A 27,220-nucleotide genomic window follows, 5' to 3' on the forward strand; every position below is an offset into this window, starting at 1 on the left:
AAGTAGATTTATGGGCCTGTCCCACTTAGGAGATTTTTCAGGCGACTGCCGGCGACTGTCAGGTCGCCAGTAGTCGCCTGAATAACCGGCGACTGGAACGGCGACTGTCAGAGTGGAACGCACACACATTGCTCCCTTCACCAGTCTGTTATGCATGCGGGCGACAGGGCAAGCAGGGGGAGCGCTGTCTGAGTGAAATTTACACGGTGCAAAGCCAATGTGAAACAGACACACACCGCAATGACCAGGAACTTTAGCTCTGTAATTCAAACGGTGAAAACACAGTATACGGGAAGGGTCATGTAAGTCCTTTAAAAGAGGGGGGGAGGGGGGAGAGGGGGGATGGGGGAGAGGCGGGAGAGGGGGGGGAGAGGGGGGGAGGAGAGGGGGGGAGGAGAGGGGGGAGGAGAGGGGGGGGGGGAGGAGAAGGGGGGAGAATGGGGGAGACCTTACCGGTCGGTTATCCTTGGTTCGGAAAACTAATGCTTACGTTTTTTTCCAAATGAGCCAATGAAATTCACCAGTCAGCACTGGCGAAAACCTACAAGAACCTTTGACCTCCTGGCAACCCACCTATGGCACGAGAATTCTCGATACTCTCCATGGCGGCTTCATTCTGGTCACCGCTAATTTTTCAACGTTCCCAGAATGCGGGAACTCCTCACGACCATGAAGGCGACTCCCCCGCAACCACCTGCGAACATGTGGCAACTATGTGGCAACTGCAGTCGCCACATAGTTGCCAGCAGTCGCTTATGTGGGACAGGTCCATTAAGCTACCCAAGATACAGTGAATAGCTTTGTTTAGCATGCTATCCCACAGATCAGACAAACCATGCATAAATACAATCGTCAAACTCAAATACAACAGAATGCACAAAATACTGGAGTAACTCAACAGGTCAGGCAGCATCTCTGGAGAACATGGATAGGTGACTCTTAGGGTCGAGACCCTTCCTCAGACTGATTGCAGGGTGGTGGGAAAGAAAGCTTGGACCCCAAAATTCCTCTGCATATCAATACTGTTAAGGCTCTTGTCAATAATTGTATATTTTCCTGTTACATTCAGCGTCCCAAATTGCAACACCTCACAAGTGTTCGGATTAAACGCCATCTGTCATTTCTCTGCCCACTTCTGAAACTGACCTATATCCCCCTGTATACTTAGACAACCTTCCTCATTCTTCGCAATTTCGCCAATATTGGTGTTGTCGGCAAACTTACCAACCAACACAATTACATTTATGTCTAAGTTGTTTCAATTAATTTTGTTAAAATATATATTTTTTTAAGTTTGAAAATATGCTACAGAACTCAGTAAGAGGAAAATATTCTAATTTAATACACAGTCACAGCTCCAAGCTGCTTTGTCAGCCTTAATCCTTTAATGCTTGCTCTCAATGTCCAGCGTATCAAGTGCACTTCTTAATCAACAATATCTGTATATACAGCTACTGTATGTTCTCATTCAGTTTGTGTTTTTCACACACATTCTCACTTTGAATTTCACCCGAACCATTTAACAAAAGAGGTTGGAATGTGAAAGCTTCAATGAAAGATTCTATTGTGCACACGCAATATCATCACGCTGAAAAAAATAGTTAAGAAATCAATATGCTGAAGATTGTTCTTTAAATCAGACAATCTGCCGCCTTTCTTTTACAATGATATTTAAATTTGCACCAGTGTGCTTCAGTTAATGAAGATCCTGGACAATTGTCACCCCCAAGATAATGTATCCTTCTTTCCCCCTAGTATTAATGAATGATGATTTTTACGACATCTGGCCTCCTTCATTGGGACCAATAGTCAACCACAAATCCCTCAAATCCAATACATTCATGCCTTTCAAATCCGTTACAAGATATTGGACCATTCCGTATTGTTCAAATTATTTGCAAATATAATCACAAATCAATAACAAAACAATGTTTGAAATGCTAAATCTTTTCACTTAGCTTGTAAATCCACCTAGGTAATAGCTGCTTAGATTTTTCCTCATGACTTATGTCTCCAGCATTTTGACAGCACGGAGTATTTTTGGAGGTGGAATTCTTCAAATAACAGGCGAATAACCATATTTGTCCAAATTATCAATTTTGTGCAGAATACTCTATTCTTAACCATTTCATTTGCAGACAAAATATAGGTTCCACAATTAATATTTTCTAATATTATATATTTTAAATTGTGGTAAAATACATTGAATATTGCAATTAAATCACATCATTTAAAAATTTTTATCAAGAAAAAAAATGTCTATCTCCAGCAGTCATTAATTTTTCTGACAAATAAACAAAGAAAAGCCACCAGGCAGATCAGATGATGTCGATTTTTATCTTGCTGCTCAATTATTAGTACGACAGATATTTTAGGAAGATTTGGTAATTGTTTTCAGAATAAAACATGAAATAAACTCATCAATTAACATTTAATAAAAATAAAATAAACCTTGAAGAAAGGAAAATTGCTGTCGCACAGCTTTCCTTCCTACAATTATACCACGACCCCAGATTTATTTCTCAATACTACTCACCATCACTCATTTGCACCCTTTTGCAATCGCTGCCGGTTTTAGAATGAAACGCCAAGTCTGATCCTGATGCAGCTCTGTGACAATAGATGGCCGTGCCACTATCTCCAGTGCACCACAAATATAAGCAAAACACTGTGATCTAATCCAAACTGCAGCTTCACACTGCAATAGCTAACAGCTGTCGAACCAGTTCAGAATAAGAGTCTCTGTTCACGGGATTTTATATAAAAGGCTCCTCATGTTTCGACAGAAATACCTGATATTACATTGGCTCCAAATGACCCATTTGGCACAGACAAAGATTTACCAGGCTGCTGAAAAACAGTTTCACACGGCTACGTAGAACACCACGTACTAAGCTCCAAAATTCTTCTCATTGGTCACAAGCTTCCAGTATAAAGCCTCTTAAGAGATTCACCGCATAGACACATGTTCAGTAATCACAATCTCTGCCCTCACTACAAACGTCCTCTGTAATCACACACTGTCACGTGGGTCATGGGATAACTGCTCATCTGCATAATAGTTAGCATTATATTTGCATGACCTGCAGATTTATACTCAATATTAACTGAACTTTCTGAACCATTCAAAGTTTTGTTTTCCGTCGACTCAAAGAAAATATAGTACCTTAAACTACTTCATAGTAAACTGAAAGAAAACAAAGCCAAAGGCTACATAATATTTGACACACATTGATTCTCTCACAGCAACACAAGGTGAGAGCAGACAAGGTGCATTGATCATGCAATGCGATCTTTTATCAAAGATTTCACATCGGGCAGCTGAGCAAGAACAGAGAATATCATAAACAAATGCAAATTAGCAGTAAGCTATCAAGAAAGGACCCTGTGGTTGTATTCACCGTGTCAGAAAGCTCCTTGAACAAATATTTATCCTGAAGCCAGAGCAGGAAAAAGACATTAATAACATGGAAATAAATTCCACACAAATTAACAAATGATACTGAAGATGGCTCTGATCAGAGCAATGGGGTGAGGAGGGTGAGGGGGGCAGAGCGGGTAACCTGGCAAGCAGTGATGTTTTAACTTAGTTTGACAGATACAACATGGAAACAGGTCCTTTGGCCCACCGAGTCCACACCGCCAGCCATCACTTGTACACTAGTTCTATCCTGCTCTCACCAGGGAGAATTTTTTACAGAAGCCAATTAACCTGACAAGCCTGCACATCTTTAGAATGTGGGAGGAAACTGGAGCACCCATAGAAAACCCATGCGGCCAAGGAAGACCATACAAACTCAGCACAGACAGCACCCATTGTCAGGATCGAACCCGAGTCTCTGGAGCTGTAAGGCAGCGACTCTACCACTGCCCCACTGTGCCGCCCTTGAAGCCACGATGCAACCGGTCAGCATGCTCTCTACTGTGCACCTGTAGAAGTTAGAGAGAGTCCTCCTTGACAAACCGACTCTAGAATAGTCAGTTGTTTCCCTTCTGCCAGGGTTAGTGATGTCTTGGATCAGGTACACAAGGGAGAGCGAGAAGAGCCAGAGCCAGTTGGCACAACCAATATAGTAGGAACAGGGATGCAAAGTAAGTTTAGGGAGTTAGGCAGAGGTTAAAAAGCCGAACTTCTAGGCTCATAACCAGGGCATTGCTCCCTGCACCGAGTGCTAGCAAGGGGTAGAAATAGGAGATGACAGATGAACCAGTGGCTAAAGTGTTGCTGCCGTGGAGGGGGAGGGGGTGGCTTTTAGTACTTGGATCATTGGGATTACCTCTGGACCAGGTGGACCTGTGTGAGAAAAGTGGGTTGAACCTAACCTGGAAGGGGAAAATGATCCATGCAGGAGATTTGTTCACACTACTCGGTATGGTTTAAAATGATCTGCCAGGTTGTGGCGCAGGTAGAGGGTGAGCATGGTCACAGGGTTGCAGGTGGGAATACTGCAGCCCTGTGACTCGGGTGTGTAGGGTAAATTAAACAAATCCGGTCAGCAAAAAAGACGGGCACAGACTAGGAGTCGGGAGGAAATGTGTGGCTAGTGGGCTAAAATGGTCTTTATCTTTCTGCCTCCCTCTGCACTGGGCCACTTGGACAACAAAAACTGTCAGGCCGTTATTCATTGATTACAGCTCGGCATTTAATACAATCATCCCCTCCAACCTGGTTACCAAGCTCTCAGATCTGGGTCTCTGCGCATCCTTCTGCAACTGGATCCTCGACTTCCTCATTCACAGACCACAGTCAGTTCGTATTGGTGGAAATGTGTCAGCCTCGATAACAATCAGCACGGGAGCACCTCAAGGCTGCTTGCTTAGCCCCCTGCTGTACTCACTCTATACTCATGACTGCGTAGCCGGTCATAGTGCGAACTCCATCATCAAGTTCGCTGACGATACCACTGTTGTGGGACGTATCACTGATGGCGACGAGTCAGAGTACAGAAGTGAGATCGACCAACTGACTGACCAAATGCTGCCAGCACAATAACCTGGCTCTCAACACCAGCAAAACTAAGGAACTGATTGTGGACTTTGGAAGGGGTAGGATGGGAACCCACAGTCCCGTTTATATCAATGGGTCGATGGTGGAAAGGGTCAAGAGCTTCAAATTCCTGGGCGTGCATATCTCTGAAGATCTTTCCTGGTCCGAGAACACTGATGCAATCATAAAGAAAGCACATTAGCGCCTCTACTTCCTGAGAAGATTACGGAGAGTCGGTATGTCAAGGAGGACTCTCTCCAACTTCTACAGGTGCACAGTAGAGAGCATGCTGACTGGTTGCATTGTGGCTTGGTTCGGAAACTTGAGCGCCCTGGAGCGGAAAAGACTACAAAAAGTAGTAAACACTGCCCAGTCCATCACCAACTCTGACCTTCCTTCCATCGAGGGGATCTATCACAGTCACTGCCTCAAAAAAGGCTGGCAGCATCATCAAGGACCCACACCACACCATTCACTCATCTCCCCACTACCTTCAGGTAGAAGGTACAGGAGCCTGAAGACTGCAACGACCAGGTTCAAGAATAGCTACTTCCCCACAGCCATCAGGCTATTAACTTGGCTCGGACAAAACTCTGAACATTAATAGCCCATAATCTGTTTAATTGCACTTTATCAGTTTATTTATTCATGTGTGTATATATTAATACAATGGTATATGGACACACTGATCTGTTCTGTATTCGTGCCTACTATGTTCTGGTGTGCTAAAGCAAAACAAGAATTTCATTGTCCTATCAGGGACACATGACAATAAACTCTCTTGAACTCTCGAGGTCACGGGGAGAACGTACAAACTCTGTACAGACAAGCACCCGTTGTCAAGATCAAACTCGGGTCTCTGGCGCTGTGTGACAGTAGCTTTACCACTATGCCACCGTGCCACCCAATAGTTTTGAGGCCAAGAATGAATCAGCTTTGTCATTACTGATGTACAGAGCAGGCTCGTGGGGCTGAATTGCATGCTGCTGCTCCTGATTCTCACAGGAGGTTAAGGGAGGCGGGTAAAATAAGAGCTGCCTATAAATTTTATTATTTATGGCTTCTTTATGTACAAATTAATTGATTACGGCCAGAAAGTACAAATGGCGTGAATGACCAGTTCAGGGCCTCACCCAGCAGCTGTGTTCCGTATTTCCCGGCAATGAAGACACTATTTTTTACCCAAAATAAGGCACGAAAATTTACCTGCGTCCTGGAGGCCGAAGGTTAGGTTGTTAGCCAAGAAATATAGACTTGGCTATCCCTCAGTACAGCAACATCAAGAACGATGTTGCTGTACTGGGGGATAGCCAAGTCTATCCCTCATTGCTGGCAGCTGATGGGAAGCGGTTGTAAAGTGGGAAGCGGCTGTAAAAGGGCAGCGCTGCTTGGGGGGGGGGGGGGGAGATTTCCTTTCACAGCGTGTGGGGAGTCTGGCCCAGGTTAGCACGGGCAGGAGCATTGAGAAGGAGAGGCTCAGGGATCATGCCAACAACTCACTCACTCACCGCTGCCAAGGTGCTCCGGGCGCGGAGCCACTGCATTGTGGCCGGGGAGGGAAGTAGCTCGGGTGGCTACGAGCGTCCGCTTTTCCTTAAATTCCGACTGCCGCCGGGAGCAGGACATGGCCTCACTTGCTGCGCTGGGTGACACTGCATGGCATTCACTACCCAGTCCGTGTCTTTCAATGTAGACCGGACAGTTAGGGGACCAGCTCAAGAGCAAAGCTCATAGAGTGGAGCGGGTCAGCGGGCAATGGATAACAGGACAGCGGGCGGTGGAGCTTACACCTGTGTCAGCGCGATCAAGGGATCAACTGAGGTTACTCGCGCTGACACAGGAGTAAGATCCACCGACACTGGATATACATATATGTATTAATATGTACATCCAGGAGTCAAGACTTCCTGTTGGTGGCACACAATCATACAGTCTTATAATTCCTTGAGAAATGTTGAAAAATATGAAACTTCAATTTCCTAACAAAAAGCATATTTTGCTAAACTGACAAAACAGTCAAATAATATTCTGGTTCATTAGACTGTAAGACTTATCGAGCATGGTGAAATGATCACCAGGAAATGCATAGGCAACTTGCATGTTTCCTTCTCTGGCTGAGCATTTAAAGTTACTAAATTGACTCTAATCCTATAAAAATGTGCTGCCGAAGGACTTTTACGAATACTGAAAGATGAGGGAGAAATGACAAATAGATGGTTGAAAAAAGAAATAAACCAATAGCGAGAACACATGTCCAGTTAATTCATCTCTTTTAGGTGCATCAGGTTTGAGACCTTTACGGGTGTATATTTAAATTGTATAGGTGATCATTATTATTATGAATTTGTAAGAATATTACAACATAATAAAATTTTGTTTCCATGGCTCTGGTCCCTTCAATAGAAGTATTCCTCAAAAGTCAGAATTCTTTTGCGATGTATTTACCATACATTTATAAAAAACTTTATTTTTTCACACAAATCCCACCATACTATGTACTAACAAATGTACATTGACTGATGTCAAGATTTTGGGGCTTATTGCAAATAAAATGGAATGGAAAGGGCAAATGATCACAAACCACAATGATATGTGAAAATTCCTGATACAATAATTTGCAGGTGCATTTGATGTTAAAATAGGCTTTGGTGTATCAAACATTACAGAAATATGCCATGTTTCTATTTGAATACCTCTTACACATTCCACAATGCAAAGATTTTGGGAGCATCAGTTGGTAGAGTTTTACCAGGGAGGTGTGGACAGAATGGTCCTTTGATGAAAAGGTTAGGGAAGAGGAAGATCCCACAGATATGAGGGCTAGAATACAAAAACAGGGATGTAATGCTGAGGGTCTATAAGCTGCTGGTCAGGCCGCATTTGGAGTACTGTGGGCACCATATCCGAGGAAGGATGTGCTTCCCCTGGATAGGGTCCAGAGAAGGTTTACAAGAATGATCCCAGGAATGAGTGGGTTAACATATGATGAGCGTTTGGCGGCACTGGACTTGTTCTCGCTGGAGTTTAGAAGAATGAGGGGGGACCTCATTGTAACGTACCAAATAGTGAAAGGCTTGGATAGAGTGGATGTGGAGAGGATGTTTCCACAAGTGGGAGAGTCAAGGACTGGAAGTCATAGCCTTAGAGTTAAAGGATGTTTCTTTAGGAAGATGAGAAGGAATTTCTTTAGTCAGAGGGTGCTAAATCTGTGGAATTCTTTGCCACAGAAGGTTGTGGAGGCCAAGTTAATGGATATTTTTTCCAGCAGCGTTAGATTCTTGATTAGTATGGGTTTCAGGGATTATAGGGAGAAGGCAGGAGAAGGCATGATTGAATGGCGGAGTAGACTTGATGGGACGAATAGCCTAATTCTGCTCCCATCACTTATGACCTTATGATCCCACAGGAGGATTGTGGAAATCATGGAGGATCCATTGAATACAAAATACAGGTGGGGCACCCTTGTTTTGTTCTAGCTGGAAGACTGGGTGAGTGTACATATTGGCAAAGCAGTTGTGAATTTTGGTAGACAGACATTTATGATAATGACTATATAAAAATATCTGAAAAGTACTGGAATGGAAAGATGTTATCAGAGCAGAAACCAGAGAAATGGAATGGAAAATCTACAGGAACGAGGATGGGACTCAATAACAGGGAGGTTATAATTGATATGGGTGGAAACCTACTGAATCTAAGCAGCCATTGTAAGGACATGGGCATAATATCTCAATATCCAAGTGCTATGTTTGAGGGTAAGCGTAGAGGCTTTGACACACGAGGGGCTATGGTGAGGAGGCTGAATAAGGTAAGGTCTGATTTACTTTTTGTGACTTTTCCTTGGGTTTAGTGCAGAGAATATATCAGTTAGGGCACTGGTATGCTTCTCCTGCCAGACGTGGGAAATTAAGGAAACTTCCAGTATCCTTGAGGTTTACACCTGTGTTAACTGCATCCAGCTGTAGCTCCTGACTGACCGAGTGAGGAAACTGGAGCTGCGGCTGAACAACTTTCGGATTGCCCGGGAGAATAAGAGTTAAAGTGAGTTATAGTCCGGTGGTCACATTTAAGGAGCAGACAGAAGGTAGATTCCAGCAAAGGGAATAGGCAGAGAGTGCAGGAACCCCCTGTAGCCATTTACTTCCAAAACAAGTATACCCTTTTGGATACTGTTGAGGGGGTGGGGGGGGATGACCATTCAGGAGAAAGCAACAGCAGCAGTCAGGTCTGTACCACCAGGCCTGGCACTGAGGTACAGTGCGATAGGATGGTAACATAGGCCTAAAGTGATTTAAAAAAATACTGTGTAGGAAGGAACTGCAGATGCTGGTTTAAACCGGAGATAGACACAAGAAGCTGGAGTAACTCAGCCGGACAGACAGTATCTTTGGGAAAAAGGAGTAGGTGATGTTTCGTGTCGAGACCCATCTTTACACTGAGAGTCAGGGGAAAGGGAAATGAGAGATATAGACGGTGAAGTAGAGATATAAAACAAATGAATGCAAGATATGCAAAAAAGTCACGATGATAAAGGAAACAGGCCATTGTTAGCTGTGGGCTAGGTGGAAAACGAGTTACAGACAATGAGACTCAACAAGACAACTTTGAAGCTAGTATGACGGGTGTGGGATGGTTGGAGAGAGGGGGGGGATGCAAGGGTTACTTGAAGTTAGAAAAATAAATATTTTTACTGCTGGGCTGTAAGCTGCCCAAGCAAAATATGAGATGCTGTTTCTCCATTTTGCATTAGGCCTCACTCTGGCAATGGAGGAGGCCCAGGGCAGAAAGGTGAGTGTGGGAATGGGAAGGGGAATTAAAGTGTTTGGCAACCGGGAGATCAGGTAGGTCCAGGCGGACAGAGTGAAGACTCATTAGTTAGGGGGTTAGACAGGAGATTCTGTGGCAGCAAATGGGATTGCAGGATGGTGTGTTGCCTCCCTGGTGCCAGAGGTCAAGATGTCGCGGAGCTGCTGAAGAACATTCTCAAGTGGGGGGAGGGGGTGGGTTGGTGAGCAGCCGCATTGTTGTGCAAAATGGCATAAAAGAGATAGGTAGGAAAAGGGATCTTCTCCTGCAGAGAGAGTACAAAGTGTTCAGCAAAAAGTTAAAAAGCAGGAACTCGTGAGTGGTAATCTCCAGATTACCTCCAGGGCCACGTGCTAGTGAGGGTAGGGACGGGGAGATAGAACAGGTGAATGCATGGGAAATTGGTGCAGGGGGCAGCGAGTCAGATTTTTGGACCATTGAGATCTCTCCTGGGGCATAGGTGACCTATATAAGAGGGGCAGGTTGCACCTGAATGGGAAGAGGATCAATATCCTGGTTGACAGCACCAGAAAATTTAGAGAACCACACTAAGTTCATTGTCATGCAGTGTAGGATGTAAATGTGATAGACATAATAGGCATAAATAAGTATTTTTGTAGCTGGGAAAGCAGAACGAGTGATGTGCAATGGTGACTAATGCTGGTCCCTCACCTTTCCACAATTTATCTAAATGACTTGGATGAACACTCTGAAAGCCTGTTTCTCTAATTTATCTGGTGCTGTGCATTTATAATGCCTTGAGTCAATACTGAACTCTTGTGTGTACACAAAAAAGCTGGGGAAACTCAGCGGGTGCAGCAGCATCTATGGAGCGAAGGAAATAAGCAACGTTTTGGGCCGAAACCTTCTTCTTGTGTTATCTGTGTGGAATGTGTACATTCTCCATGTTATCGTGTGGGTTCTGATTTCTTCCCACATCCCAAAGATATTCTTGTAGGTTAACTAACATTGTAAGTTACCTCTAATATAGACAAGAGGCAAGAGAATTGAAGGGGGGGAATGTTGGGGTGGATTGAAGGGGACGTGAGTGAGACTAGATTACAAGCAAATTAGGCTAATCTGAGTACTCAATGTATGCAGACACAATCTCTGTCATTAGGAGAAAATAAAAAATAAGTGTTAGTAAAATGGTTGCAAAAAGCTAAATAAAAGGATTTTAAATTTGACAAATGGAGAATAATGTGGAAAATGTGAAACTGTCCCACCTGCCTGCGTTTACAAGCAAATTACAGGCAAATTACCAGACTAGTGGCAGGAAGTTAGACACAAAAAGCTGGAGTAACTCAGCGGATCAGACACAATCTCGGGCAGGATGGCAGTACTGGGAGGAGGTTTATACTGCTTATTGAGCTGGCAATGAGAGAAAAAAAAGACAAGGCAAAGTTGCCTTTGTGCAAAAAAATAAAGTGTCAGAGAAATTCTGCAGGTCAGGCAGCATCAGCATGAAGGTACGGTCACCACATGCTAAGAGAGGGGGTCCCTTTTCTTGACTGATGTAGTCTGGGAGAGAGTGGGAAGAGAAGTTGGAAAACAGAGTTGGGAATGGGAGTGGGGCAAATGAGGCAAAGCGCAGCAAGTGATAAGTGAATACAGGTGAGAGAGGGTGATTAGTAAATTGCTGGAGTTAGTGACAAAAGCGATAGATGAAAAGGAGACAAAAGAGTCTCAAATACAAGAGGAAAAGAGAAAGTAAAGCCAGAGAGAGGCATATGGGTGGAAGGGGATGAAGGGGAGATAAACAGGATGTGGAGGATAAAGGGAAATGGGGGTCTCGGGGACATGAGGGGTGGGAGAATTAACACTGGAGGAAGAGAATGAAACAGGGTGACTGGGGTGGTCAGAGAAATATGGCTACACCAGAGTGGGATGGGATGAGGTGGGAAAAGGCATGGAGGGGATAGGTGGGGTATTACTTGAAATTGAAGAAATCAATGTTCATATTTATGTTCACCTGCGGTCACGGTGGCGCAGCAGCAGAGTTGCTGCCTTACAGCGAATACAACGGCAGAGACCCGAGTTCGATCCCGACTACGGGTGCTGTCTGCATGGAGTTTGTACATTCTCCCCGTGACCTGTGTGGGTTTTCTCCAAGATGTTCGGTTTCCTCCCACACTCCAAAGATGTACAGGTATGTAGGTTAATTGGCTTGGTAAATGTAGACATTGTCCCTTGTGCGTGCAGGATGGTGTTAATGTGTGGGGATCACTGGTCGGCGCGGACCCGGTGGGCTGAAGGGCCTGTTTCCACCCTGTATCTTTAAACAAAGCAAAACTAAACTACACTTTCCACCCTGCACTAGCAGCATCTTGCTCTGTTATCTCTGACACCTCTCTCCCCTTTCTTGATGTCTTTGTCTACATCACAGGGGGCAGATAGAACGACTGATGTCTACTACAAACCTACCGACTCCCACATATGATCTGCACTACACTTCCTCCCACCCTGCCTCTTGCAAAGACCATATCGCTTATTCTCAATACCTCTGTATCCGCCACATCTGCTCCTAACACGATGCTTTCCATTCTAGGACATTCAAGGTGTCCTTGTTCTTTAGTAAAGATAGACACAAAATGCTGGAGTAACTCAGCGGGTCAGGCTGTATCTCTGGAGAAAAATAATAGGTGTTGTTTTGAGTCAGAACCCTGCTTCGGACTGCCTTTAGGAAACGTGGTTTCTCGCCTGATGTCATAGATTGATCCCTCACCCACATCTCCTCTGTATCGCTTAGTTTTACTGTTCTTTTTTATAACTCATGTTTCTCTGGGTATCTAAATGTTATTAGTTGTTTAAGTTATGACATCAGATGGAAGCTGCATATCAAATCTCGTTGCACCTATATGCAATGACAATAAAATATATTATTATTATTATTATTCTGCTCACGCTCTACCTTTCCCCAGACAGAAGAAGGATAGACTTCACCTGGTTACACACCACCAGCCTCTGCTTCCAACGCAGCACCCTCCAATGCATCTGTCACCTCCAACGTGAAGCTATCACCAGTCACACCTCCCCATCCTCTCTCCTTTCCGCCCTCTGCCGAGACTGCTCCCTCTGCAACTCCGTGGTTCACTCATCTTTTCCCAGCCCAGCCACCCCCTCCACAGGTCCCTTCCCCTGCAACCGCAGAAGATGTAACACCTGGTCCTCCACCTCCTCCCTCAGCTCCATCTAGACAACGCAGCAACCTATCCAGGTTAGACCTATCCATGAGGTTCATATGCACCTTGTCCAACCTAATTAAGTTCATATCAAACCTAATGTTCATCCGGTGGTCCCAATGTGGTCTTCTGTACATCGGCAAAATCTAGCATAGACTCAGTGACTGTTCGAGGCCTGCAGGATCTCCCGGTTGCTATCCATTTTCCCATTCCCATAACATTTTTTCTATCCTGGGCCACCTCCATTGCCAGAGTGAGGCCATACCCAAACTGGAGAAACAACTCATGTTCTGCTTGGGTAGCTTACAATCCAGCTATAGGAACATTGAATTCTCCCATTTTAGATATCTACATAACCCTTCCCCTCTTCCTTCTTCCCCCATATGACCCCATCCCCCCTCCCCGTTCCCCCTGTGGCTCACCTACACTTGCAGATATTTCTGCCCTCCAGAGATGCTGCGTGACCCGTTGAGTTACTCCAGTTTTTTTGTATCTATCTTTGGTTTAAACCAGCATCTGCAGTTTCTTCCTACATATCACGACATGAACTGTCACCTTATTTATTTTCTCCAGAGATGGTGCCTGACCCACTGAGTTATTCCAGCATTTTGTATCTATCTACGATCAGAATTGGACTAGATTGTGTGTGGTCTCGTACAAAGTATTTCATTGGTCATAAGGAGATGAATCATATTATAGCATAGTCCTTTAATGAGATCCTAACCTATTTTTTAAATTGTTTTCAATTTTTCATCCTACATTTGAAGCATTAAGACTCCATTTCAAAGTGTCCATCCATCTCAGCATTCCAAACTTGTTAAATCTTATAACTCAATTTGGTTTATTTTCTGGATATAGAATTAATTGGAATAAAAGTGAGATTATGCTAATAACGGAACCTAAGTTATACATATTGCAACAATCACCTTTCAGAATAGTAAATGAAAAATTTAAATACCTAGGAATTTATGTGACCAAGAAATATACTTCTTTATTTAAATCAATTTTTTTGCCTCTACTTAATAAACTGCATAAGAATATTCAATACTGGAAAACACTACTCATTTCAATGCTCGGCAGAATTAACGCTATAAAAATGATTTTCCTTCCGCAATTGCTATACCTTTTTCAATCAATTCCTATATACATCCCCAAAACATTTTTTTTTTTTTTAAGTTGACTCTATAGTGACAAGTTTTATTTGGGATTATAAGAACCATAGAATAAGTAAAAAACACTTATGCAAATCTAAGACCAAAGGAGGATTAGTCTTACCAAATTTTTTATTTTACTTTTGGGCAGTCAATGTCAAAAATATGAACTTTTGGTTGGAAGATATAGATCAACAACCAGACTAGTTAAAGATGGAAAAGGAAGACTGTCTGCCTTTTGAAATTGGTCCGATTCTGTTAGCTCCCACAAAATCGAATAAAAAAATCTATAGTGAAAACCCTATAATATATAGTGGTATTCGAATTTGGAAGCAATTAAAAAAGACATTAAAATTGGATAATTTATCCATTTCTCTCCCCATTGCAAATAATCCCTCATTTAAACCCTCAGTGTTGGACAAAGGGTTCGCACAATGGAAAAATTATGGAATTAAAAATATGGGACATCTTTATAGAAATGGTATTTTGCTCTCGTTTCAGGAGTTACAACAGAATTACGGATTACATTCAAATATTTTTTTTAGATATTTACAACTTAAAGATTATGTTAAAACACATACACGAGAACACAGAACTAGAGAACCAGAGATTCTAGATGAATGTTTGAATAAACACCCTAACACAGTCAAATTAATATCTCACATTTATAACATATTATTAGACAGTGAGAATCCGCCGACGGAATTATATAGACAAGCATGGGAAAAGGAATTAGCTCAACCTATAACGAAAGATATTTGGGACGAAAACCTACAACATATACACCAATGTTCGTTAAATACCAGACATTCTTTAATACAATTTAAAGTACTACATAGACTGCATTATTCTAAAACAAAATTAAATAGAATTTTTCCTAATATCTCTCCTATCTGTGATAAATGTCAATGCCAAATGGCTAACTTAACCCATACTTTTGTAAACTGTATGAAAATTAAAAATGACTGGATGGATATTTTTAAAATAATCTCTGTAGTCGTTAGTATCCAAATTGATCCCGACACCAAATTAATAATATTGGGCATTTCAGAACATTACCTAAAACTCACAATAAACCAAATAAATGTCCTTGATTACAGTATAACTGGGAAAAAACTGATATTAAAATTTTGGAAAAACCCAACAACCCCCACAATCAAGATGTGGATTATGGAGATGTCGGAGACCTTACATTTGGAAAAAATTAGTTATGTCTTAATTGACAAACCAGAATTATTCATTAGAATATGGTCTCCATTTATAGATTATTTGAAGGGGTAGATTGGACCGGCATGGAGGCCGGACTGAAGCCTGAACCCAGGACTAGATGAATAGTTATGTTCTCTGACCTACGGACCTATCTTCCAAGTTGTGTTATTGATAGTTTATTCTATTTTTCTAATTTCTTTCTTTCTTTCTCTCTTTCTTTATTTTCTTCTATCTATAAATATAAATAAGTGATTAGAGGCAATGTTAATAGGTAACCGATAAAGGAGGATCCCAACTACTTTGGTAACTGGATTCCTGGAAACCTGGATACTTAATATGTAACCGTTAAACAAAGTCTGTACTGGTTTGGATTATGATATGCAAATGCCTCTAATAAAAATTTATTTAAAAAAAAAAAGACTTCATTTCTTCAAGAAATTGATATTTGAAGGACCTTTGCACAATATCAAGAGAGAATTCTTTGATACTCTCTTCATGGAGCTAATGACCCAGATTGGTCGAATTAGCTATCTCCATACACATCGCACACTGTAGACAAGATGTCATGGTCTTACTCGAGAACGAGTGACAAACAACAATGCAGCTAAGATAATAAGCAGATGATACCAAACTCGTAGATTTGAACAAATGAAACACACCACAGGATCAGGCCGTTCAGATATGCCTCTCAAATGGTGCTATCATATCTGCTTCCACCATTCCCTTCGCAGCACATTCCAGGTACCTATCACTCCATGTGTGAAAACTAATTACCTGGTAAATCTCCATGCACGTTGCACAAGGATACTTCCCTGGTGCTCACCACGCAGCTCACCAGCCTCTGCATTCAACACACTGTTCTCTGAAGATCGTCCACCTCCAACATGAGCCCACCACCAGCCACATCTTCCCATCCATACTCTTTTCTACCTTCTGCAGAGACAGCTCCCTCCACAACTCTTTGGCTCATTCATTCTTAGCTTCCTACAAAAAAAACCCTTCCCAAGTATATTCCCCTGCAACCACAGGAGATATAACCCCTGTCCCTTTACTTCCTCCCTCACATCCATCCAGAGACCCCAGTTGCCCTTCCAAGTTCCTGCCCAAGCTTCTTCGGCAACTGTTTCGCCAAACACTTACGCTCGATCCACCAAGGCCTACAGGACCTCCCGGTTGCTAACAATTTTTAACTCCTCTTCTCATTCCCATACTGATGTTTCTGTCCTGGGCATCCTCCATTGCCAGAGTGAGGCCACACACAAACTGGAGGAACAGCACCTCGCATTCCACTTGGGCAACTTACAACCGAACGGTCTGAACATCGAATTCTCCAATTTAAGGTAAGTAATCAAACTACCCTGCCTCTTTTTCACTCCCCTCCCCCTTTCTTTTCCCTGTACCCCACCTGGGCTTGCACCAATTTCAGAAACTGAGGTTCAGGCTAAAAAAGGAAATTAGGAGCACAAAAAGGGAACAGGAGATAGCTCTGGCAGATAGTATTAAAGATAATCCCAAGAGATTTTATGTACATAAACGGAAAAAGAGTAACCATAGATGGAATGGGACTCCTCAGGAATCAAAGCATTTAACTGTATGGGCCACAATAGATTTTTTAAAAAGCAAGGTCCTCAATTAGTATTTCTCCTCGGTTTCTATTGTACAGAAAGAGATGAGGTCTGGGGAACTTTTGGCAGTCAAAGGAATTGGCTTGTGAACAGTCAGTATTAGAGTCGAGTAGGTGCTGAAATTCCTGACACATATGAAGATAAACAAATCTCCTGGACCTGATCAGATATATCCGGGGACATTGTGGGAAGCTAGAGAGGAAATTGCAGGTGCCCTGGCTACGATTTACGAGGCAGGACCTACACACTGAATGGTAGAGCTCTGGGGAGTGTTGTAGAGCCGAGGGATCTAGGAGTGCAGTTACATAGTTCCTTGAAAGGTCAAAAAGACGAACGGCACAAAAAGGCTTTCAGCTGTCAGAGTATTGAGTTTAGAAGTTAGAAGGTCATGTTGTAGTTATATAAGATGTTAATGACGTCACATATACAGTGTTATGCTCAGTTTTGGGCAACATGTTACAAGAAAGATGTTGTGAAGCTGGAAACGGCGCAGGGAATATTTAGAAGGACATTGCCAGGTCTCGAGGGCCTGAGCTGTGGAGAGAGGGTGAGCAGGCTAGGACTTTATTCCTTCGAGTGCAGGAGGATGAGGGTTGTTCTTATAGAATTGGATACAATCATGAGGGGAATAGATCAGGTAGATGCACAGAATATTTATAAGGACATTGCCAGGACTCGGGGGCCTGAGCTGTGGGGAGAGGTTGAGCAGGCTAGGACTTTATTCCTTGGAGCGCAGGAGGATAAGGGGTGATCTTATAGAGGTGTATAAAATTATGAGAGGAATAGATCGGGTCACGGTCTTCTGCCCAGTCTAGAGGAATGGAATACCAGAGGACATAGGCTTAAGGAGAGGGGGAACCTGAGGGGTAACTTTTTTACACAAAGGGTGGTGGATGTATGGAACGAGCTACCCGAGGAGGTACTTGAGGCAGTTATCATCATAACGTTTAAGAACCATTTGGACAGGTTTAGTTTAGTTTATTCAGTTAGTACATGGATAGGATAGGTTTAGAGGGTTATTTCCCAAACGCAGGCAGGTGGGACTAGTGTAGATGGGGCATGTTGGTCAGGGTGAGGAAGTTGGGCCAAAGGGCTTTTTCCACGTTGTATTACTCTATAAACTTTAGGATTCTATTTTCCTTTCCCGTTCCCCTTCTACTTACATTCTTTCCTCTAGCTTCACAATTGGCAACTCATCAACCCTTATCTCACACCTTGGATGGCACGGTGGCACAGCAGATGAGTTGCTGCCTTACAGCCCCAGAGATCCGGATTCGATCCTGACTACAGGTGCTGTCTTTACGGAGTTTGTATGTTTGTACGTGACCTGCTTGGGTTTTCTCCAAGATCTTCGGTTTCCTCCCACACTCCAAAGACTTATAGATTTGTTGGTTAATTGGCTTGGTAGAAATGTAATTTGTCCCTAGTGTGTAGAGGGTAGTGTTAACGTGCGGGAGATCGCTGGTCGGCGTGGACTTGGTGTGCCGAAAGGCCTGTTTCCACTTTGTATCTCTAAACTAAAAGTCACTATTCTAGTGCTGTTAATATATTGAATTGAATGAATTATAATTTAGTTATTTTGTTTGTAGTTTACAAAATGCTGGTTTAAGCTGAAGATAGACACAAAAAGCTGGAGAAACACTATGGGTCAGCAGCATTTCTGGAGAAAAGGAATAGGTGAAGTTTCGTGTCGAGATCCTTCTTCAGACTGAGAAGCAGGGAAAGGGAAACAAGAGATATAGACGGTGATGTGGAGAGATATAGAACAAATGAAAGATATGCAAAAAAGTAACAATGATAAAGAAAATAGGCCATTGTTAGCTGTTTGCTCGGTGAGAACGAGTACAGATGGATGAGAGAATGTTGTATTTAAGATGTTCATTGTCACATTCAAAATGCAGAAGAATGTCATTTTAGATCAACACATCACATTCTAGCAAAGAAGGATTTGAGGAATTGAGGCAGAGGTACCACATAGTTATTGGAAGGAGAAACTATGAAAAAGGCAGAATTAGATGACTAGCTGAGAGTCCCAATGAACAGATGCAGGGCATTGCGACTGAATCTGAACAATAACCGATTAACAAATCTGTATGGGTCTCTTGATCACCAGGGATGATGCAATGCCAGATTCAGCAAAAGTATTTTATGAAGATACTCAGCCAACAGATGTTGCACATTACAATGTATCCTGTGGTTTGTCAACTATCAGAGCAAGTTTCTGCCCCATATGAGTGAGATATAAGAATCACTGACACAGCAGATGAAGAAGGATGTGGAAGAATTTTGCTTGGACACCCATGAATAAATTATCAAACAAATCGTGGGATCATCACAGCAGTAAGGTTGCAATACTTTGATGATAGCAAATACTAAATTAAAGACTTTTGCAGCAATCAATTTATAGAAAGATCCACCAATAAATAGATTTCCGACAGGCATTTAAAACAACTATGTGTAGGAAGGAACTGCAGATGCTGGTTTAAATTGAAGATAAAGACGCAAAATGCTGGAGTAACTCAGCAGGACAGGCAGCATCTCTGGAGAGAGGGAATCGGTGACGTTTCTGGTTGAGACCCCTTCTTCAGGCTCTCATAATTCGGTACTCTTTGGATTTTGCATGTTAATCCATTTTTAGGCAAAGTTTGACTTCACTTTTTTCTACACAGAGAGTGGTGAATCTCTGGAATTCTCTGCCACAGAATGTAGTTGAGGCCAGTTGAATGAATGAATACGTTTATTGTCATTGCACAATACTGTGCAACGAAATTCCATTACATCTCCTCCGATTAAAAAAATACAAACACGACAACCATTAACACATATGTACACTTATTAGTAAATAATAAATAGGTATTTTAAAAGAATTTAAAAGAATTTAAAATAATTTGGTGGCATTTCTTGGAATTACATTTTGCTTCCCCAGTGTTCTCTGTTGGAATTTAGCTCTTTTATCGCACATGGGTAGAAACTATTTTTTAGTCTACCGGTGCGAGCCTTCAGAGTCCTGAATCGCCTCCCAGAGGGTAGCAGAGTAAAAAGGTGGTTGGCAGGGTGGGATGTGTCCTGCTTGATATTTGTGGCCCGGCGCAAGCATCGGGCCCTATATATGTCATCCAAGGAGGGCAGTCGGGCGTTTGTAATGCTCTGTGCAGTTTTTATAATTCCCTGCAGCGCCCTCCTCTCAGCCACAGTACAGCTAGCAAACCACACCAGGATTCCATAGGAGAGGATACTTCCATGGCGCATCGGTAGAAGGACAGCAGCAGCGGCTGTGAGACGTTTGCTCTCCGCAGAGACCTCAGGAAATACAGCCGCTGATGTGACTTCTTCACGAGAGTGACGGTGTTCATTTGCCATTTGAGGTCCTGGGAGATGTTTATTCCCAGGAACTTAAAGCCAGTGACTCTCTCCACCATGTCTCCTTTGATGTATAAGGGAGCAGGTTCCTCTCTCCTCTTCCTCCTGAAGTCAACGACCAGCTCTTTTGTCTTTGATGGGTTGAGTACCAGGTTGTTTTTGGTACACCAGACAGTCAGTTCTTGGACTTCATCCCTGTAGGCAGACTCGTCGTTGTTGTTTATCAGTCCCACCACAGTCGTGTCGTCCGCAAACTTGATGATCCTGTTTGTACTGTGTGTTGGTATACAGTCATAAGTGTATATTGTATACAAGATGGGACTCAGCACACAACCTTGTGGCGCTCCTGTGCTGAGCGTCAGGACTGGGGAGTAATTGGACCCCATCCTGACAGTCTGTGGGCGATCTGTTAAAAAGTCCTTAATCCATCCGCATGTGTTTGCATTAACACCCAGATCAGACAGTTTGTCCACCATTCTGCTGGGGATGATTGTATTAAATGCAGAACTAAAATCTACAAATAACATCCTCACATATGAGCCAGGACGCTCCAGATGTGTCAGTGCAGAATGTAGAGCTATGTTGATGGCATCCTCCGTTGACCTATTAGCTCTATATGCAAACTGATGCTGATCCAGGGTGGATGGGAGTGAGGACTTAATGTGGGCCAGGACCAGCCGTTCAAAACACTTCATCACCGTTGAAGTGAGAGCAACAGGTCTATAGTCATTCAAGCTGGTAATGGCTGTTTTTTTGGGTACAGGCACGATGGTAGCAGTCTTAAAGCATTTAGGGACAGTGCACGTTGACAGAGAGAGGTTGAAGATGTCGCTGAAAACCTCCGCTAACTGGTCTGCACAGTCCCGCAATACTCTCCCTGGGATGCCATCTGGGCCAGCAGCCTTCCTGGGGTTGACCCTGCGGAGTGTTCTTCTGACGTCCTCCGTACTCACAGTGAGTGGCACAGTGAGTGCCAGGTCGTCAGTGCTGGGTGCGGCTGCAGGTGCAGGCTCCGCCTCATTCAGCTCAAAACGGGCGAAAAAATGGTTGAGCTCCTCAGCTAGCGAGTTGTTACTGCTGCAGATGATCGGCCCCCCCTTGCCCTTGTAGTTTGTGAGTTGCTGAATGCCCTGCCAGACACGCCAAGGGTCCCTCTCGTTAAAATACCCCTCTAACCGTCTTCCATAGGCTGTCTTTGCCTCTTTAATGGCTCTCTTTAGTTTAGATCTGGCAGTGCTGTACAATTCATCACTGCCAGATCTAAAGGCTGAGTTGCGTTCCCTCAGCAGCTTCCTGACATCCCTGGTCAACCATGGTTTGTTGTTTGGGTAGCACCTGACCTCCCTGTCGACAGTGACGTTGTTGATACAGTTCTGTATATAGAACAAGACTAGATGTATATTCTTGTATGTCCTGGTTTGCAAACAGGTCCCACTCGGTGCGCTCAAAACAGTCCTGAAGTTGGGCGGCAGCGCCCTCGGGCCAAGTCTTTATGTTTCTCACACTGGGCTTGGTTCTCATAATGAGAGGTCTGTATGCCGGGGTGAGAAAGAGTGATAGATGGTCAGACTGGCCGAGGTGAGGGAGAGAGGAGGCTTTGTATCCATCCCTAGTGTTGCTGTACACGTGATCCAGTGTATTTTGACCTCTCGTCGGACACGTGACATGCTGGTGGAATTTAGGGAGGACAGTTTTTAGATTAGCCTGGTTGAAATCTCCAGCCACGATGAAAATCCCATCAGGGTGTGCAGTCTGTAATTTATTGATTGATGCTAGCAGGGTGTTCAGTGCTAGCTTGATGTTGGCACTTGGTGGAATATAAACAGCCAGAATAACGACAGCTGTGAACTCCCGCGGCAAGTAGAAGGGTCGACATTTCAATGTAATAAACTCCATGTCTGGTGAACAATGTCTCTCGACAACGTTTACATTTGTACACCATTTGTCATAGGAGTAAATACATAGCCCCCCTCCTCTGCTCTTACCGGAGTCACTGCTCCTGTCGGCCCGGTATGCTGTGCGACCTACCAGACTGATGGCCTCGTCCGGGATCCCTGCGTGAAGCCAGGTCTCAGTTACCACCATGATCGAGCAGGTTTGTACAGTTGTGTTTTCTTCAGTGATCAGCTCCAGCTCGTCCATCTTGTTGCTGAGCGATCGGGCGTTCGTCAAAAAGATGCTGGGTAGCGCTGGTCTGTAAGGAGCTTCCTTTAGCCTAGCGTGAATGCCGGCTCGACAACCGCGCTTCTGCCGCCTCCGTCCGCGCCGCCTCCCGCATCGTCCTTTCGGTAAGGTGATCCACTCGGACTCCGCTGGGCGGGTGATTTCTGGCGGGATATCATCGTTGTGGGAGCTTCTTGCGAACTCTAGTTCGCTACACAGCGTCCCAATCCCTAGAAGGTCCTGCCGGTTGTACTTCGAGTCGCAGGTCCACAGACAAACGGACAAAACAGACAAAAACAACAACATCCACACGGGGGAGAGCAAAGCCGCTGCATTCAGGTGCGCCGCCATTTTCCAGTGCATTGGCTATATTTAAGAGGGAATTAGATGTGGCCCTTGTGGCTAAAGGAATCAGGGGGTATGGAGAGAAACCAGGTACAGGATACTGAGTTGGATGATCAACCATGATCATATTGAATGGCGGTGCAGGCTCGAAGGGCCGAATGGCCTACTCCTGCACCTATTTTCTACGTTTCTATGTTGTAGTACAATAAAGTTTTGAGTGAACACTGGCCATTACCCACTGTATATTACCAGAGTGGGTAATATACAAGTGCTCCTGGACCTGGATATGGTCACAAACCTACCCACATTCCTGTCACCTGGTTATAGATTCATGCAGCATGGAAACAGGCCCTTCCGCCCAACTTGCCCATACCGACCAAGATGTCCCATCCACACGAGGCCCACCTTCACATGTTTGGGCCATATCCCTCTAAACCTTTCCTATCCATATACCTGTCCAAATGTCTTTTAAATGTTGTTTTAGTACCTGCCTCAACTACCTCTGGCAGCTCGTTCCACATACCCACAACCCTCTGTGTAAAAATGTTGCTCCTCAGGTTCCTATTAAATCTTTCCAGTCTCACCTTAAACCAATGTCCTCTGGTTTTTGATTCCCATTCCCCTACTTTGGGCAAAAGACTCTGTGAAAAATCCTATCTATTCCCCTCATGATCTAAAGCACCACTATAAGATCACACCTCATCCTCTTGCGCTACGAGGAATAAAGTCCTAACCCGCCCAACCTCCCCTATACTTCAGGCCTCCGAGAACTGGCAACATCCTCATAAATCGTTTCTGCACTCGTTCCAGCTTAACAACATCTTTCCTGTAATAGGGTGACCAAAACTGAACACAATACTCTAAATGTGGCTTTGCCAATGTACAACTGTAACAAGACCTCTTGATCTCCATACTCAATACACTGATTGATGAAGGCCAATGTGCCAACAGCCTTCTAGAGCACCCCATTTTTCCTGTGACACCACTTTCAAGGAACTATGTACCTGCACTCCTAGATCCCCCTGCTCTACAACACACCCCAGAGCCTTGCCATCCACTATGAAGATCCTGCCCTCGCTTGACTTCCTTGCACTGCCTCGATTAACCATTCCTCAGCCCACTTGCCCAATTGATTAAGATTTTGTTGTAATATTTGATAACCATCTTGGCTATCTGCGATACAATCCACTTTGGTATCATTTGCAAACTCGCTAATCATACCCTTGACAATCTCATCCAAATCGTTGAAATAAACCACTAACTGCAAAAGACCCAGCACTGATCCCTGAGGCACACCACCAGCCAAAGGCCTCCAATCCGTCCACCATCACCCCCTACTTCCCTATTCATTCATCTAACTCTCCCTGGATCCCATGCTCTCTAGCTTTCCAGAGCAGCCACCATGTGGAACCTTATCAAAGGTCTTGCTGAAATCCATATCGACAACATCCACGGCTTTGCTCTCATCATTTTTTTTAGTTCTTTCTTCTAAAGACTCCAACTCCTAACTTCACCTTAACTCCGGCTCACAGTCTGGACCTGCTCATACTTAATTCTCCTGGTTTTCATGCTCCCATGCCATTTAGATTCTGACCCTCAACTCATATTTCAGATTAATGAGCCTAATGTCCGATTATCAGGATTTCTAAACAAACATATGCCAGATAGTCAAGAGTCTTAACGCAATTGAGAAATAACCCTTTGGTGAATTCATTGGATTGGAGTTGTTTGGAGCCAGCATACATATGGATGAACAGCATATATGCGTAGTTATGTCAAGTCATTTGAGATTATTAAGCCACTTCACAGAACACCAAAGGTTCGGAATATCAAGCAAATAAAAGGTAAAGCAGAAATAGCAGGTCAAGTGACAAACATTCTGTGCTATCCTCATGTTAGCTGTCCAGTAGTTATTGCCCCAATATCATTATCGCCACCTACAGCTCGTTGAACTAACTTACTGTACACTGAGAGTGTTTTGGTTGAGTGTTTCAAGCCATTTTTTCGATAGACTTTCTATAAACCTGCACCTCCTCAACTGAAAACCTAGTTGAACTACAAGTGCAAATAAAATGAAGACAATAGTAGACATGCCACTACCAACAGTAAGACTGAGGTCCATAGCAGACCACCGCCATCAGTGGCTTATCACTTGAGAACACAGAGTAGACCATTGTGGCAAATTGGAGAAAGACAACCATGGAGGCTCACTTATAAGACAGATTAAATGTTAATGCCAAATCTTGGTTTCTTGGTCCTCCAAAATATTCCAAATGGAATTTAAACTGGAGGTGGTACACCAGAAACCGTTTCAGGTGATCACCCTGCTATAGGAAAGATGCCGTTACACAGGAAGGAGTACAAAGACAGATTTAAGATGCTGGCAGCACTTGAGGGCTTAAGCTATTTGGAAGTTTGGCAGGCCATTACTTTATTTCTTGAAGCGCAGGATGATCTTATAGAGATTTATATAATCATGCGGGGAATAAATAGAGGAATTGTTTATTTTCCCCCCATGGTATGGGGATAGGACAAACGTTTAAGGTTAAAGAGGAAAGATTAATTAGGAACCCGAAGGACAACATTTTTACACAGTTGGTGGGGGGTATATGAAAAAAAGCTGCCAAAGTAGTTGAGGCAGGCACAATAACATTTAAAAGATGTTTGGACAGGTATAGGGAAAGAAAGGGTTAACAGGGATTTGGGCTAAATGTGGCAAATGGGATGATCTTAGATGGGGCATCTTGGTTGGTATAGATATGTGGGGCTGAAGGGCCAGCTACTGTGCTATATGATCCTATGACTCTAAACCCTGCACAGGGAAACTTGACAACAAATCCCAAGTGCCGTGCACTTTCATGCAGAAAAGATCACGTCCACTGTGCCTCATGACAAAATGAATCCACATTCTTTGGTCACTGAGAAGTGTTGATTGAGGAAGACTATTAAGTCAACTTTGCCTGTGGCATTTATCAAAGAGACCCCCCACAGAAGAAGAATTGACCTCAGAAAAGGCAAAATGTTGATCATCTTCAAGAAGAACAGAACATTTTGCCTTTTCTGAGGTCAATTCTTCTTCTTGCGTTCTTCTTGCGTATGGCGTGCACAGCCTAAAGTTGTAGATCAAAGGTAGACATCCAGGCCAGGACAGCATCAGTTGCCCTGGCCTGGATGGCTTTGATGCCACCAGGGAAAAGCTTCAGTGAGCAGTCTCAGTGTGGGATGTTCTGGTCTGGATGTCCGCGGTCGCTAGCAGGGCTGTCTGTCATCCCCCACTTATGCAGGTGATGGGCTGTTCTTGCATGGAGGGTGTGGATTCTGTTCAGGGTTAGCCATTGCTTGCGATGGAGGTCAAAACCCGGTGGTTTCACTGTGGGGTCTGTGATGACCTCTTCGTTGTTGATGTTGGCATCCTTCCAGGCTCTGCGCCACTCTGTCTTGGTCAAAGTCTTCCACTTTGGCTGAAGACCAGAATGGTTTGCGGGACTTCAGGCACATGTTGGGCAGATTGTTCAAGTCAGGATGGATGGAAAGGTCAGGGTTAGCCTCGATGGTGCACCAATCTTTCAACATGCTCTCCCTTCTGCGTATGTTGGGAGGGGCAATATGAGAGAGGACCGGGAGCCACTGCAAAGCTGTTAACTTAAGCATCCCTGTGAGGACCCGCATTGCAGAGTCAACTCGTTTGGCGTGGCAGCTATTAGCCCAAGCTGTTGAGCAAAACTCGACTGTTGAGTGGACTAGGGCTAAGCTTGCGGTACGGAGGGTGTGTGCATTGGATACCCAGCTATTGCCTGCAAGTTTCCTGAATGATGTTGATCCTTGTTTCCAGTTTATCAGCCATCCTCTTCAGGTGTTTACGGTAGGTGAGGGTGCGATCCAGAGTGACTCCGAGGTACTTGGGGAATTCTTCATTCTTTACCACAAAAGAACACTCGGAGCTTTGCATTGCTGAGGTGAAAGGCAGTGACAGTTGTCTTAGATGGGTTAGGGCAAAGTCGCCAGAAGTTGAAGTACTTCTCCATCCCCTTCAAGTCTTGGGTTTGCACTCTGCTGATATCCTCAAGGGCAGCTTCCTGGTAGGCAAGGGCAAGGTCATCTGTACATGCAAACTTCCTGGACAAGGTAGTTGGCATGTCACTCACACAAACAAATAGATGAGGTCAATTGATATAGGATGACGTTCACTGCAAAGTATTCAGATTTCATTGTGAAAACTATCCATTCCTAGGGTCCTTATGCTTTTTATTGGAATATGACCTTTATGACCTCGCCAGTCTGTAGTGGCTGCAGATATGGAGACACGAGAAGCTGCAGATACTGGAATCATGAGCAAATCACAAATTGCTGGCCTAACTAAGCAGGTCATAGTCATAGAGTGAAACAGTGTGG

The 27,220-nt window shown here is 43.8% G+C and overlaps 1 protein-coding gene and 1 long non-coding RNA gene across 26 annotated transcripts in view; both read right to left on the reverse strand.

Annotated features, from left to right (window-relative positions):
- clasp2 (cytoplasmic linker associated protein 2) overlaps nt 1-27,220 on the reverse strand; it is a 348,555-nt gene that overhangs the window by 234,142 nt on the left and 87,193 nt on the right. The window contains exon 1 of one of the 25 annotated variants that reach the window (XM_033020022.1): nt 2,537-2,908. The exons of the other annotated variants lie outside the window; for them this stretch is intronic. Within the exon in view, the coding sequence (XP_032875913.1) occupies nt 2,537-2,546 (10 nt within the window). The 5' untranslated portion in view covers nt 2,547-2,908. Of the gene's footprint in view, nt 1-2,536; nt 2,909-27,220 lie in introns of those variants that run through there. 25 annotated transcript variants of the gene reach the window in all.
- LOC116972394 lies at nt 13,485-15,335 on the reverse strand. The gene is made up of 3 exons (XR_004411795.1): nt 15,193-15,335; nt 13,963-13,964; nt 13,485-13,504 (listed from the first exon to the last, which is right to left on the reverse strand). It is a non-coding gene; the product is annotated as an uncharacterized LOC116972394 (long non-coding RNA).

Source organism: Amblyraja radiata, chromosome 4, assembly GCF_010909765.2.
Source record: "Amblyraja radiata isolate CabotCenter1 chromosome 4, sAmbRad1.1.pri, whole genome shotgun sequence".
NCBI classification, from domain to species: Eukaryota; Metazoa; Chordata; class Chondrichthyes; order Rajiformes; family Rajidae; genus Amblyraja; species Amblyraja radiata.